Source organism: Nannospalax galili, unplaced genomic scaffold, assembly GCF_000622305.1.
Source record: "Nannospalax galili isolate Female #2095 unplaced genomic scaffold, S.galili_v1.0 scaffold359, whole genome shotgun sequence".
NCBI classification, from domain to species: Eukaryota; Metazoa; Chordata; class Mammalia; order Rodentia; family Spalacidae; genus Nannospalax; species Nannospalax galili.
In genome coordinates, this window is record NW_008347042.1 from 533,446 (window position 1) to 549,730 (window position 16,285).

The 16,285-nt window shown below is 39.6% G+C and overlaps 1 protein-coding gene across 7 annotated transcripts in view; it reads right to left on the bottom strand.

The window, feature by feature from the left end:
- Positions 1-3,041: 3,041 nt before the first annotated feature.
- Elf2 (E74 like ETS transcription factor 2) overlaps positions 3,042-16,285 on the bottom strand; it is an 82,752-nt gene continuing 69,508 nt past the window's right edge. For all 7 annotated transcript variants that reach the window (XM_017800712.2, XM_017800711.2, XM_029568490.1 and 4 more), the window contains 4 exons: positions 11,530-11,616; positions 8,027-8,219; positions 5,708-6,058; positions 3,042-4,783 (listed from right to left, as the gene is read on the bottom strand). In XM_017800712.2, coding sequence (XP_017656201.1) covers positions 4,159-4,783; positions 5,708-6,058; positions 8,027-8,219; positions 11,530-11,616 — 1,256 coding nt within the window. In that variant the 3' untranslated portion in view covers positions 3,042-4,158. The remainder of the gene's footprint in view (positions 4,784-5,707; positions 6,059-8,026; positions 8,220-11,529; positions 11,617-16,285) is intronic.

The window sequence follows — 16,285 nt, forward strand, 5'->3', positions numbered from 1 at the left end:
GTTTAGCAATCCTCCTGCCTCCCCAAATCTCAGCATTCCAGATGTTGAAGCAGGAAAATGAGTTGTCTGGAAACCTGGACTACATAGCCAGGCCTGATTTCAAAAGGAAAAATGGAAGGGTTTCCTATCAGAGTAGCCCCATGTTAGAGGGAAGTTTGGAGAGACGGCAACAAGGGCATGTATGTAAAGACCATCAAGAGGACTTGGAGAATGAGACATGAGGTAAGGTATCTGAGACATCCTACAGACCTCTGACCTTGGTTATGGGCTGCTGGTACTGACACCAAGCTAAGATGAACAGATCTAAAGAGTACAGACTAATCAGGCACCCATGAGGAGCAATAAGATGGCAATTAAATAAACTGATTACGATTTACAGTCAAAATCTGGTCTGGACCAAGATTTTGTAAAAGAAAATATATATATATATATATAAAAAAAAATATATATATATATATATACAGCTGATTAACAATTATTAACAAGATAAGATCTTAGTAAATATTTACGAGTATCTGCTGTGTGCAGGGCACATATATTGACTCTTTATAAGTCTTAATGTGGAGCCCCACAGACAAAACATTTCTTGAAAGTCAAAGGGAAGCAGACTGAGAGGAGCTGTTTAGGCAGAGTAAGCCAGAGGCATATCATGAAAAACAGGCTTTGAGAAACAAATGATGATATGAAAAATATGCAGTTATTAGAGCAAGTAAGATGACTTAGTAGTAAAGGTGCTTACTGACCTTTGTTCAATCCCAGGACCCAACATGGTGGAAGAACCACATTGTTAAAGTTGTTCTATCTCCAGGTGCACATGAGAGCGCACGCGCACACACACACACACACAAATGAAGGGGGGGGCTTTTAAATTTTATTTTTATCTGTGAATGTTTTGCCTGCACCTAAGTGCACCCATGTCATGCAAGTACAAAGCCCACAGAGGCCAGAAGAGGGTGTCAGATCCCCTGGAAGTGCAGCTACAGATGGTTGTTAGCCATCATGTGGGTACAGGGAACTGAAACTCAGTCCTCTGCAAATGCAGTCAGTGCTCTTAACTGCTGAGCTGTCTCTCCAACACTCCTCTCTGCACCCCACCCCACAAAAAAACACCTTTTAAAATTTTTAAATGAAAAGTTTGACTTGGAAACTGAGTTACTGGAGAACCTCAATAAGCACCATTTCTTAGCTAGAGTCCAAACTGCAGACTATCCGTTAAAACACTGAATAATAGACTGTTAACTATTGGACCTAGGGTATGTGAAAGGAAAAGAAATGCTAGAACAGGAGGCATCTCCTTCCTAAGACAGACAAGTATGGCTGCTGTGAGATCCTGTGTAGCAAAGGGTCCAGAAATGAAGACACAGCTTACAGCCACATTCTCCGTAGAGGTATGAGAGGATCTGGTGAGATGGATAGAGAAAGGCTGCACTGGAAAATCACCTAAGGAATAAATGCATAGGCTGTTGCTCACAGATCAAAGGCCTGGTGGGGCTGGGAACGTAGTGGCATCAAACCATGGTTATGTGGCTTTTCTCCAAAAATGAAGGACACTAAGTATAAATACACTATATTGACTTATAGTTCAAGGGGGCTGAGTTCAGAAGCTATAGTTACATTTGCAAATTCAAGCTTTAGATACATTTATTCTAAAAGCAACAGGAAGATTCAGGTAGAGTTCAGACCAACTAATAAAACAGTGGAGAATATCCACTTAAAATTTAAGTGCCTTAGTTGGGCATGGTGGCACATACCTTTAATCTTAGCACTCAAGAGGCAGGTGGATCTCTGTGAGTTCAAGGCCAGCCTAGTCTACATAGGCCAGCTGGGGCTACAAGAAGACCCTGTCTCAAAAAAGAGTGCCTTTAGCCATTTTCCACAGCATACTTAGCAAATGTTAACCAAAATCTCTAAGTACCTAATCTGTGTGGCTCACTGGTTCGGGACACAGTAAGGATCGAGGCATGCCAGGCATGTAGTCTTTTTCCTAAAGGAGTATTAAGAAAGACATGACTAAAAAGAAGGTAACGGTACAGCATTAATTTTGAAAGAGGAAATATTTAAGGGGTGTTTTAGGAGGTAGAATGTGAGTTTAACTCCCAAATGGAGTAAAAATCAAGTAAGCTTTTCTTCACACTTTTATTTTTTAAAGTATCACTAGTTATGTTTGTGGAAAGATAAAAGATTAGAAAGGGAATGTTTATAAAAATTTTCCTGACCTAAGCAGTATCAAATTAAATGTACAATTACAGGGCTGGAGAGATGGCTCAGCAGTTAAGAACACTGACCTTGCAAAAGACCAGCATTCAAATCCCAGCACCCACATGACAGCTAACAACTGTCCATAACTCCACTTCCAGGGCATCTGACAGCCTCTTCTGTCCTCCACAGACATTGCACAACACAGGTGTACTTACTTACATGCAGGTAATACATGCATACACAATAAATTAATTAAATATACAATTACAGGGAAAAGAATATTAAGCAATCTGTTCATCTAAATTTCTAAAAGATAGACTTTTCTTTGTAGAAGAAAAAAATTATGGTGTAGATGATAGGACCTAGTTATACATAAACGGTGATTCATGTAATCCTGTTACCACCTCAAGGTCTGAATCTATAAAAGGCTCTACTATTACTTCCTACACACAAAAAGATCTGATAAGAGAAACCAATGGTCTGATTAAGTGATTTCAGTGTGTATGTGAGATGCCAGGAACAAACCAAGGGATTTTCACATGCTAGGCAAACATTCTGCTGCTAGATTTGAAAGTACTGCATGAATAGAAATTCATCAAGTGTGGCGAACTAAAATACCAAGTTCATTATGGTAAGTAGACAATTGTAGTTCATGAAAAAAATTATAAAGAAAACGGGAACACAGTTGCTAAATATTAATATAATGGGACAAAACCAAAGGAGCATTTCTTCATGTAGTAATTGAGAAGAAAAAACAGGACTTTGTTGCTTAACTAAAGTGACATCTCTCCACGCTGGCTTTTGAGTACTGTGAAAAATATCACCAGAGACCAAAAACAAGATAAATTTCATTTCTATATTTCAGAAAACCTACTTGAATACACTTTGAAACAAGAGTACAACAAAATAGAATATACTTCAAATGTTGAATATACAAACTATTATAGTTCAAATCTGAACACTGGTACTTTCCCTCTTAAACTTCAACTAAAAAAAGAAAAGGAGCAAGAGAAAAGAGATAAAAGGAAAGAAAAAAGAATGAGAACGAAAACAAACACCAGGTACTAGAGCTACCTGACAAATTCATGCTGAGCCTGAATTTCCAAATGACAGTAGAACTGAAACCAATGTGTCTGCACAGGTACCAGGGCTAAGTGAGAAACATAGGCATGTTACGGCAAAAGGCCAGAGCCAGCTGTTAATTTGTCCACAATTAAGAAACTGACAGACTTAAACTACCATATAAAATGTTACATGTAAATTCTATAACAATACTGTGCTAGGTACAAGATTTTTAAATTTTTCTTTTAATAAAAAAGCTTTACACAAACAAGCCATTAGCTTATTTCAAGAAAGAAAACCGAAAATTAGTCTAAGGCCTTTGTTTTAAATCAGCTTAAGCTATATGATATAAAAAAAATTCGCACTAGATCTTTCTTTGCTACCCTCTTTCTGAAGCTTTTGGATCCATTCAGTTCACATTCTAGAATATCTAAATTAGCAGAGTCTTCACATAGCACCAGTTAAGTGAGTACTGTGCAAACACAGTAATAATTGCTGGTATGCATATAAAATGCATCAAAAATTGCTATATGTAACAATGAGATCACCCGCCCCAACCCCTCCCCACTGAAAACTATGTAACCTCTTACAAGTGTTAGTGTTCCAACTCTTAGTGTAACTTGATATTGTAGTGAGCTGCTTGGTCCCTTTCAATCCTTTTTCTTACTGATGGTTCTGTTATTCCTACTGTAAGAGGCAGTTTTCTGTCAGCATCTCAATGTGTAGTTCATTTCCCACTGAAACATGGGATAGGTAATTTATTTCCAGTAAGTCTGATCATTTTCTTATACACATTAAAATGTTTTAAAGTCTTCCTCTGACTTCTTGATGACTTCCCTTGCAAATATTTATGCCAGTACTACACTAATAGTCTGAGGTCCACGGTGGAGCTGCTGTTTACTTTTCGCACGTCACTAGTCCTTCGGTTTTCATAGTTACAGGAAGAGCGATAGCAGAAGGCGCACTGACAACCACCACATGGGTCACTGTTTTGTTTCCATCTGCCGCTTTTTCTTCTACCAGCTGCAAAGTTTTCACATCATGTTCCTGCTTTTTTGCCACTGCTTCCGATTTAACCTCTGGCCCTTTTATGACTGCACTGATAACTCGAGGAGGAGTCTGTCCAGAAGCCTGTTGAGCAGGCACTGATAGTCTCATTACAGGTGTACCATGGGCTATTGAAACAGGGGTAAGTGCTCTCACAGCCAATGGAGTTCCAACAATGTTAATGCTTCCTGATCCAGTAAGGTTTGACTTTGTCTGCAGTTGACACTGTGCAAGTTGTGTAGCAGGGATGGTGATAATTTTGGCAGGCTGCATGGTGATTTTGTCTCCGTTTTCAGCAGAGGCTGGCATCACAGTAGGGATTGTCTGAATGACTACCTTTGGGGAGGTCGCTGTTGTTGGACTAGTGCTGGTTATTAATGGTGCTCCTGCATTGACTGACTGAACTGCCACAGTTGAAATCTTCTGACCCAATGATGTCATTACAACAGGAACTTGCATTGCCACACGAACTGTCCTAATGAATTAAAAAGAAAGAAGCTGATTATACTTAATACTAAATAAGAAAATAAGTCTCATTAAAAATGTGAATACATGATCTCTGTGAGTTCAAGGCCAGCCTGGTCTACATAGTGAGTTTCAGGACACCTGGGGCTACAGGAAGACCCTGTCTCAAAAACACCAAAAAAAAAAAAAAAAAAAAAAAAGGTGAATACAAGCCGGGCATGGTGGTACATGCCTTTAATCCTAGTACTCGGGAGGCAGAGGCAGGTGGATTTCTGTGAGTTCAAGGCCAGCCTGATCTACATAGTGAGTTCTAGACCAGCTGGGACTATAGGAAGAACCTATCTCAAAAAGACCAAAATAAACAAACGAATGAATGAAGTGAATACAAATCCTGAATGCACAAAACCAGTACTCCCAACTTTTATAGATGTACTAATAATTCCTGAAGTTTAGAATATGAAATCCACCTAGAAAACCATAAAAATAAAATAAAATTTAAAACAAATCAATTCAGGTTAGTCTAAGAATCTAATAACAACAAAATCTCTCTCTTTTTAAGATACTGGGGACTGCTAGGCATAGTGGCACACACCTTTGATCCCAGCACTTGGGAGGCAGAGGCAGGCAGATCTCTGAGTTCCAGGCCAGCTGGGGCTGCAGGAAGACCCTGTTTCAACTTTCAAAGTCCTAAAACAGTGATTTTTATAATACTAGCTAATATGAATTAAACAAAGGACATTTCATTTGTTCCAAGGAGCATTTTTTTCTTAAAAAAGGAAATATAGCTAGACTTCGTGACACATGTCTTAAACCTAATTCAGGAGGCAGATCTCTGTGAGCCCAAGGCAAGCCTAGTCTGTATAAGTGAGTCCCTATCTTTTAAAAGCAAACAAACCAAAAAATCCCAATACAATTAATGCTTTTCCTCACTTACCTTGGAGCTGCTGTTGCTGATACAGATGCTGTGGTAGTAGGAGACCTAGATGAAGCATCATGACCAGGGGAAGTGATATTCACAACTCTAGCCACACCTTTCTCTGCTCTGGAGCAGTTTATAGGAGATGAGTTTTTTCCACCCCGAACGGAAGTCGCTGCTTTCAGGAGACTTTCTGTAGACAGTGACACGCGTTCTAATGACTTTTCATCAGCAGCTGTGGCCAAGTCTTCACTGCAGGTTTCACTTTTGTCATCATCTATGACCACTATATTTTTGGGCATATCTTTGAACTGATAGACAAGCCTCTGTCCTTCAACCTTTGCAAGAATTCCCCTTTGGTAGTAGTATCTATAATGTGAAAAGTTACTAAATTAATCAAGTGTATTACTCCTCTCCCCCTATAAAACCATTCACAGCAAATACTAACAGAAATATTCCTGTAAGAGATGAGAAGAGCTCCTACTGCTCAGATACTTCAGATCTGGTGTAAGAACAAAGTCGGTATAGTCACTGGCCCTCATGATTGGCTATAAATACGAAAAGATCCACCTAGGAGAGAACCGTCTGGATTTACCTAGATTGAGTTAATTCAGGTGGGAAGACCAACCTAACTGTGAGTAGCACCTTTCCACGGCCTTGGGTGTCAGGCCAAATAAAAAGGAGAAAGGGCACCAGGCGTGGTGGTGCACTCCTTTAATCCCAGCACTTGGGAGGCAGAGGCAGGCAGATCTCTGTGAGTTCAAGGCCAGCCTGGTCTACATAGTGAGTTCCAGGACAGCTGGGGCTATAGGGAGACCCTGTCTCAAAAAGACATAAATACATACATACATACATAAATACATACATACATAAATAACAAAATGCTGCAATGTGTTCAGTTAAAACAACCCTTACCCCTATCTATTGTAACAGAAACTTCTCAAACTGACCAAACTCATCAAAGATTTTCATTATCAAAATAATGCTGTGTTTGCAGAACTAAAATAAAAGCAAATTAACTTTGGAAAATGTATTTCATTTGTGATTTCTTTTTGTTTTGGTTTAACTTGGCATGTGTTGTGTTTTTGTAGGTTATATACACATGAGCACGTGGGTATTAACTACATGTATGTATTCGTGCATGTAGACGCCAAAAGCCTAAATGGGTTGTCTTCCTTGATCACTCTTCCACCTTTATAGCTTTTACATAAGTAACTAGGGATCTAAAATTATGTCCTCATACTTGTGTGGCAGAACTTTACCAACTGAACCATCTCCTCAGCCTTGGTTTTGGTTTTTGGACACAGGACCTTAAAGCCCAGGCTGCTTTCAAATTTAATGTATGTCATAGAGGATGACTTTGAACCCCTTATCCACCTGCCTTTACCTTCCAAGTGTTAGGATTATAAGCGTGCGCCCTACAGCCAGCCGGGGTTTAACTATTTTTTTCAATTTTTTTAATTATTTTATGTGTATGCATGTTTTGCATACATATACATACACGTACCACATGCATGCAGTGCCCACAGAGGCCAAAAGAGGGCATCTGGTCCCCTGGAACTGGAGTTGTGGAAGGTTGTCAGTCGCCATATGGGTGCTGGGAAAAGAACCTGGGTCCTCTGCAAGAACAGCCAGTGCTCTTAACCACTGAGCCATCTCTCCAGGCCCCTGGATTTAGGTTTTTTGTGGGGTTTTTTGGTATTTTTGAGGCAGGGTCTCCCTGTAGCCCCAGCTGGCCTGGAAGACTCACTATATAGAGCAGGCTGGCCTCAAACTCAGAGATCCACCTGCCTCTGCCTCCAGAGTGCTGGGATTAAAGGGGTATGCCACCTCACCTGGCTGGATTTAGTTTTTTGAAGTCCTACAGTTTGGGGCTGGAGAGATGGCTCAGTGGTTAAGAGCACTGACTTCTTTTACAGAGAACCCAGTTCAATTTCCAGCACTCACATGATGGCTAACAACCGTTTGTAACTCTAGTTCCAGGGGATACAATGCCTTCTTCTGACCTCCAAGGGCACTACACGACACAGGTGCACTTACACACACATGTAGGCAATACACATAAAATAAAAAAAAATTTTAAGTCCTACAATTTAACAGTTTCTACTAAGGAACAGTTCTAAGTGCAAAATCACATTTCCTATTAAAATGGATTTTTCCAATAATGTTGAAATTGAAGATATTTAGACCAAACTTTCCCCATCTACTTCCAAATCTAAGAAGTACTTCCCCAATGTTAAAAGTTGTATTAAGAGACTTTTAGCTTTTCTTTAAATAGCAAACAATCAAAAGAGATATGTAAGTTTTGCTTGAAATTTAGCACACTTCCAATCTTACCTCAAAGCTCGTCCCATAGTTTCATAGTTCATGTCTGGTTTGTTCTTATGCTTCCCCCAAAGTTTTGAGACAGCCTTTGAATCCACAAGTTTGAATATGCCCTTTTCTCTCTGAGTCCACTTAATATACCTGGGACAAGTATTTTTATCTTGAAGTAGATCTAAAAGAAACTCCCACAGATAGGTTGTGTTTCCTTTAAAAACAAAGCAAAAACAATGACAGCCATTAATTTGAAATTCATCGACATAATTAATTAAAAATAAAGCATCCTTATTTATAACAATCTTAAATCCATTTACTTGATGATTCTTAAAAATTTATGCTTCCAATTAGATGCTAATTCCTTATCAAATTCACCAAAAGGCACTAATTAATTTTGTTGTTTTTGTTGGTGGTATGACAAAGTCTCATGGAGGCCAAACTGGCCTTGGACTATTGATACTCCTGCCCCTGTCTCCCCAGTGCTAGGACTGGAGGCTTGTACCACCATGCTTGGCCTATCAGTCAGGATCTTTTTTAAGAAATACACTTTTCTTTGATTAACGTATAAGCCTGAACTGTGGGATACCTGTCTTACAGTGCCAGCTACCCAAACTTTTTGTTTTGTTTCTGTTTTTGAGACAGGGTCTCACTGTAGCCCCAGCTGGCCTGTAACTCAGTATGTACACCAGACTTCCCTCTATCTCAGAGATCCACCTCCCTCTGCCTCCTCAGTGTTTAGATTAAAGGCATGCACCCATTACACCCAGCTGTCTCCAAATCTTGAAACATTCTCTTACTATCTTTCTTTGAACTGCTAGTAAATTTTTATTTGATTGTCAACATGTTACTATCTCTAAAAACAGTTTTTAAAATCCTACTATTTCTACTGATTATACCCAGTATAGCAAAGATAATTTACTAAAGGCTTTTCATTATACATGAACAATTCAGTTAAAGATACTTGTGCTTCAGTCTTAAAATGAGTTTCATAAACAGAAACATTACAAAGTAATAGGATGAATCATTAAGCTACAACATTAGCTCTGGATTACACTGCTAGCAACATCTGAAAATGAGGAAATATTAAGATGTTTCTGCCAAACAAAATGTCTACTCTTCAGGTTGGAGAGATAGCTCAGAACTTAGGAGCATTTACAAGCTCTTCTAGAGAACCCAAGTTCAGTTCCCAGTACCCACATCAGGCTGTTGTCAACAGCCTATAACTCCAGCTCCAGGGGGATCCACCACCTCTGGCCTCCATAGACACATGCACTCATGTGCACATAGCCCCTCACCCCTCCACACACACATACACATGAATAAAAAGTAAATAAAATATCTACATGTTATCTATCACACACTGTGCTTAAATACAGTAATGGATAAACTACTGAGAAGAAAATTTTATCTCTGCCTTAAGGAATTTGTAATTTAGTGGAGAAGAAAAAAAGCAGATGACAAGTTAGACAACAACACAAAAAACAGTTTGAAATAATGAAGATGTATCAAAGGCATTGTGTAAGTTTATATCCCAAATGAACCACAGAAAACAATGGCTGAGATTTCAGGAATGGCAATAAAGAGGATGATAAACATGATTAAGTCTTAGAACTTGGTTGAAATATGCATAAAAAGAAGGAATCTAGGCAAGTACAATAAAGAACTTAATCCCAAAAGGAAAAAAGGGATTCTTTTGTTTATTCATTTCCTTTGAAAAGGAGGGAAAGTACTGGGCAGTGGTGATGAGAAGACCAGACTTTTCAAGCTGTTTTTCTTTTTTCTCTGCAGAGCCTCTCTTTTTTTTTTTTTTTTTTTTTTTTTTTTTGAGACAGGAGACAGGGTCTCCCTTGTAGCCCCAGCTGGAACTCACTATATAGACCAGGCTGGACTTGGACTTGGAGATCGGCCGGCCTCTGCCTCCCAAGTGCTGGGATTAAAGGCATGTGCCACCATGCCCAGCTCTGCAGAGCTTCTTAAACTGATGAAAGAAAAGAGTCCTGAGAAAGAAGACAATACACAAGCACTTGCACAGTCACCAAGTCATCTCTGCTGACAATCTCTTTCTATATCCTTGAATCCAGACAGGACACATGAGATGCTTCCAGATCAAACCACTGCAGCCTTATCTTCTTGAACTGAAACATTAGAATTTCATTTCCATTCTGAATTCCCCTTAAAATTTAACAAATTCATTAATAACCCATGGTTAAGCCCAGTATGCATCTCTTGACCAAAAAATACTGACCTTCAAAATACATTATGTTTGAAGCGCTACTGTATCAGCATCATTACCTGACAACTCCTGAACTATGTACATCATTCAACCACATCAAAATATGTAGCTGGTGGCATTTCATTTTGGTTTACAACCAGGGGATTATTAGGTAGGCATAGTGAAAATGAGCGAAGATTTAATTCTGGAAGAAACTTTATACCCACATGGTCTCTGAGAGCCAACTCTCACAAATTATCCTCTGACCTCCACATATGCACTATAGCATGCACGCTCATACACACACACACACACACACACGCACGCACGAATATAAATGAATGTAATAATTTTTTTAAAAGACAGAGCTGGAAAAATGGTTTAGTGGTTAAGAGCATATCCACACCAGGCCACTTACAACTGCCTGTAATTTCACCTCTAAGAATTTCAATGCCCTGAACACCAAGGGCACTGTACTCACATACACACACTTCCCAAACACACCTACATGCATGTCTTTGCAAAAAAAAAAAAAAAAAAAAAAATTTCTAAGGGCTAGAGAGATGGCTCAGAGGGTTAAGAACACTGGCTGTTCTTGCAGAAGACCCAGGTTCAATTCCCAGCACCCACATGGCACTAACAATCATTTGTAGCTCCAGTTACAGGGGATTTGATGCCCTCTTCTGACCTCCAAAGGCACTGCACAACACAGGCACACTTACATACACTGATACACATAAAATAAAAGTAACAAAATTTTTTTTCTTTTTCTTTTTGAGACAGGGTCTCCCTGTAGTCCCAGCTGACCTGAACTCACTATGTAGACCACGCTGGCCTTGAACTCACAAAGATCTGCCTGCCTCTGCCTCCTGAGTCCTGGGACTAAAGGTGTGTGCCACCACATCCGCTGATAATAAAAATTTTAAAGAAATACCTAACAGATAGCAAGTCTGTTTAAATCTTTCTACTCTAGAGGCTCAAAGTGAGGATAAGTGCTATTATAAACATATCCCCTAAGACAATGGTCCCTAGAAAGAATGTGATTTGCATTGCCCAAAGGACATTACCAAATACAATGTCTGCACCTCTACACTCTCCACAGTATAGCTATGGCTATACAATCTATGTGAAGCAGGAACCTGGCATAGATATTTTAATAAAACTGCCTGATAATACTGGCTCATCCCAGATTAATACTATGAGACCATACTCCCATATGCATATATACTAGAAACAGTCCTTAGAACTGCAAAAACATCACCTGACTGAAAATCAAGTCTTATTTCCAAAACAACCCTCCTCAAATTACCTTTTCCTTCTCTGGGTTTCTTCTTGATTCCTAACTCAGGAGACCCATTGGAAATTGGTGACTGCTGGGTCTTTGGTTTACGGCCAACTGAAAAAGTAAGAATGAAATCATGAACTGAAAACAAGAAAAATACTCTGCATAATTAGCAGTCTCTGCAATAACATATTATTCATTAAACTAGACAATAGGCAGATTAAAATACTCAGTGCCAAGCAGATGTGGTGGTACATGCTTGTGACTCCAGCACTTGGAAAATTAAGGGAAGAAAATTGCCTACAGTTTGAAGCCAGCCTGGACCATATATGTAGTGAGACACTGTCTTTTAAAAAATAATTAAATAAAGGGCATAGTAGTATGTGCCTTTAATCCCAGCACTCAGGAGGCAGAGACAGGGATCTCTGCAAGATCAAGACCAGCCTGGTCTACATGGCGAGTTCCAGGCCAGCTGTGGCTACAGGAAAACCCTGTCTCAAAAATAAATAAATAAATAAATAAATAAATACACATTTCTCAATGTTGTTGGGAGTATATCTCAGTGTTAGAAAGAACACTTGCCTAGCATGCATGAGGCCCTGGGTTCAATCCCCAGCACCTGTCTACCACAAGAAGACGCAGTATATATGCAAGTTGCTTTTAATAGAAGCATTAAAACACCTGTAATTTTAAATAGAACTGTTAGTTGGTAGTAATTTTGCTACACATATGAAGTCAACTATTTCTATTTATATGATCAGAGATAGCCTCAATTTGCTAATCATGTACACTGATATAAAAATAAATCCTAACAAAGTTTTCTGTTGTATAGGATCATTAGAACAGTTTAATACAATGGTAGGCATGGTGGCACACACCTTTAATACTAGCCCTCAGGAGGCAGAGGCAGATGGATCTCTGTGAGATTGAGGCCAGCCCGGTCTACATAGTGCTTTCCAGGCGGGCTGGAACTAGGGAGATCCTGCCCCCCTCCAAAACAAAATCCAAAAAAATAAGATAATTTAAGAATTTCATACATGCATACAAGGTCATAATCACCCTTTATCCCTCCCCCAGTTAGAAAGTTTCACCTACTTATTACAAAGGATCTGATAATCTGTGAACTCTGTTAAGCTCAAAAAAAAAAAAAATATTAAACACACTTACTGTTTTGAGCCAGAAAATTCACCAGACTTTTAAGCAAGTTTAAATTTCCCCACATCAATGTTGTTAAGAAAAAAAAAAAAATCAAATGAGTATGTCTAATAAATGTACGATTCTCTTCCATGTTGTCCTTGTTTTCTCCTAAGGCTCTCTTTCAGACTAGCAGCACAATGAAAGGCAAAGCACAGGCTATATACACCTCCACGCAAAGGGTGCGTGTGAAGTGAGGTACACTGGATCCACAGTACAGATGATGAATGCTGGGAAGTCTCAAGAAAAAGGGTAGGGGGCGAGGGAGACAGCTCAGTGGGGAAGCGATCTAGCTATGCAAGCCTGACAACCTGAGCTCAATCCCCAGAACTCCAATAAGGGGAAAGGAGAGAACCAGCTCCACAAAGTTGCCCTCTGACCTTCATACATGACCTTCATACAAAGTTGCCCTCTGACCTACATACAAGCCTGACAACCTGAGCTCAATTCTCAGAACTCCAATAAGGGGGAGAGAACCAGCTCCACAAAGTTGCCGCACTCTGACCTTCATACACGCACGCACGCGCACACCACATTAACAAAATTTTTTTAATATTTTTTATTTATTATTTTTATTTTATGTGTATGAGTATATTGCCTGCATGTGTGTAAGTACACCTCTGTCATAAATGCCCGTGGAGGTCAGAAGAAGTGTCAGATCCTCTGGAACTGGAGTTATGGACCACTGTTAGCTGCCAGCCGCCATGTAGGTGCTGGGAATCGAATCTGGATCCTCTGCAAGAGCAGTCAGTGCTCTTAACCGCTGAGCCATCTCTCCAGCTCCAATAATAAAAAATTTTTAAAACCCAAGTTCTTTAGTTTCAAATATACTTACCATAAAAACATATAGATAATGGCATTCTGTCCAACTCTTCATTATATCCCAGCACTAAATACAGAACTACATGTATTTTTTAAATAGTTTTTATTAGCATATATTAATTGTACAAAATAATGGGTTTCATTATCACATCCTCATGCACATACACTTGTTCATACTCACTACCCCAACTGCTCTTTCTTGTCCACTCCCCGCCAGGTCCCTTTCATTTTCCCAAATTGTCCCCCTTCTACTTCCATGGACAAAACAAAACAAAAAATGCTACATACCTCAGCCTGAACTAAAATTCATTATCATCCTGCCTCAACCCCGAGTGCTGATATTATAGGCATGTGCCACCTTTGCCCAGTCAATCATGTTTTATATTATTCAATCTCAGTGCCCTAAGAGAACACATGGTATTTGTCCTTTCTGAGTCTAGCTTATTTTGCTTAGCTTAGCTCCATCTAGTATCCTGCACACGATTTTGTTGTCGTTCACACGGGCGCGCATGGTCATGTGTTTGTGTGTATGCGTGTGTGTATGCATGTGCGTGTGCCAGTGCATGTGAAAAATCACATTTTCTTTATCCAATCATGCTGACTCCATAACCTGACTATTGTGACTCATGCCACAACATAATTATGTAGGTATCTCTATTGCACCTGACTTACAGATTCCTTCAGGTACATACAATTGGTATAGCTTGATAGCTGGATCATACAGTACTTCTATTTTCACCTCACTGAGGAACCCCCATAATTTACATTGCTACCAACAATGTATAAAGGTTCTACACACACACACACACACACACACCATTTCCCATTCTGGGTAGTATTTGCTGCTGTCTTTTGTTTGCTTAGTTGGTGGGTTTGTTGTTGTTTTGATACAGGGTCTCGTTGTATAGCCCTGGGTGGCTTGGAACTACCTATGTAGAAGAGGCTGGCCTCAAACATAGAGATCCACCTGCCTCTGCCTCCTGAATGCTGGGATTAAAGGTATGTGCCACCACACCCAGAGGTCTTTGGCTGTTTTTTTTTAAATTTTTTTTTTTAATGTGTATGAATGTTTTGTATCACATGCATTCAGTGTCCATGGAGATCAGAAGAGGTTGTCGGATCACCTGGAAATCGAAATTACAGATGGCTCTTGACCACTCTATGCATGCTGGGAACTGAAGCCAAGGTCCTCTGCAAGAGCAGCCAGTGATCTTAATCACTGAGTTGTCTCTCCACCCTCAGTTATTTTTTTCAAGACAGAATCTCACTCTGCATCTCAGGCCAGCTTGGCACTCAATGTTAACCAACCTGGCCCCAAATGTTCAACAATTCTCCTGCCTCAGCTTCCTAAGGATTACAGACATGAACATCCTGGTTTTTTGGTTGTCTTTTTGTTTTTTGTTTTTTTTTCCCAGCGGGATAGAGTTTATTGGCAGGGAAAATGCACAGGACAGTCCCCAGTTCAGGATAGAGAAGCTGACCCGTTTTCTTGATTAACAGCCATTCAGAGTAGGGTGAATGGAATTACAAATAAAATGTGCTTTCATTTGTATTGCTATGATAACTAAAAATGGTAAACATTTTTTCTTGTATGTATTGCCCATTGGTACTTCTTTTAAGTATCCATTCAGTTCATTTGCCTAGGAACAGGTGATCAAATTATTGGTTTTCATTGCTTGAGTTCTTTATGCCAGTTAGAAGTCTATGTTGGCATCCGAAGTACTTATTTCTTTTTATTTCTTTTTTGAGTACTCTACCTGCCAATGTGTAAGCACACCCAAGTCATGCAGTGCCCACAGAGGACAGAAGAGGGCATCAGATCCACTGGAACGCGAGTTACAAATGGTTGTTAGCCGCCATGTAGGTACTAGAATTCGAACCTAGGTCTTCTGCAGGAACAGCCAGTGCTCTTAACTGCTGAGCCATCTCTCCAGCCCCTTCTTTTCTTTTCTTTTTAATTTTATTTTATGTGTATGAATGTTTGCCTGCTTCTGTATATGTGCACCATGTGTGTCTGGTACCCACAAAGACTAGGAAAGGGTATCGGTTCACCTGGAACTGGAGTTAATGGCAGTTGTGAGCCAGCATGTAGGTGCTAGGAACTGAAACCAGGTCTTGTGCAAGAGCAGTAGGTACTTTAAAAAGATCCATCTCTCCAGCCCCCAATCTTTTAGTGTTTTAAAGCAGAAAAGTACAGCAAAGAAAAGAGTATTTGGCTTTAAAAGAAAAAAAAAGAAAAAGTTATGAAGTCCAGACTGGTTGACCTTCTTGTAAGTCTCTGTTTCACCTTCAACAGTATGACTACCAGGATGCCACACTATAGCTTGCTTGGCTCTGTTTTTGTGGGGTTTTTTTAACTTTTACTTTATGTGTATGACTGTTTTGCCTACATGTATGTAAGTGCACCACATATATGCAATGCTCACAGAGGCCAGAAGAGGGCATCAGATCCCCTGGAATTGAAGTTACAGATAGTTGTGAGCCACCATGTGGGTACTGAGAACCAAACTAGGGTCCTCTACAAGAGTAGCCAGTACTCTTAACTGCTGAGTCATCTCTCTAGACCCACCAGCTTGGATTTTTAAAAACTGTCCCCAAAGAAAAGAAAAGACCATGAATGTTGGTTTGTTTGTTTTTTTTTTTATTATTAACAGATTTGGTTATGATGGCACATGACTGCAATCATCAATACTGGGAAGGCTGAGGCAGGAGGATGAAAAGTTCAAGGCTAGCTTAGGCTATATATGAGAAAGACCTATCTCAAAAA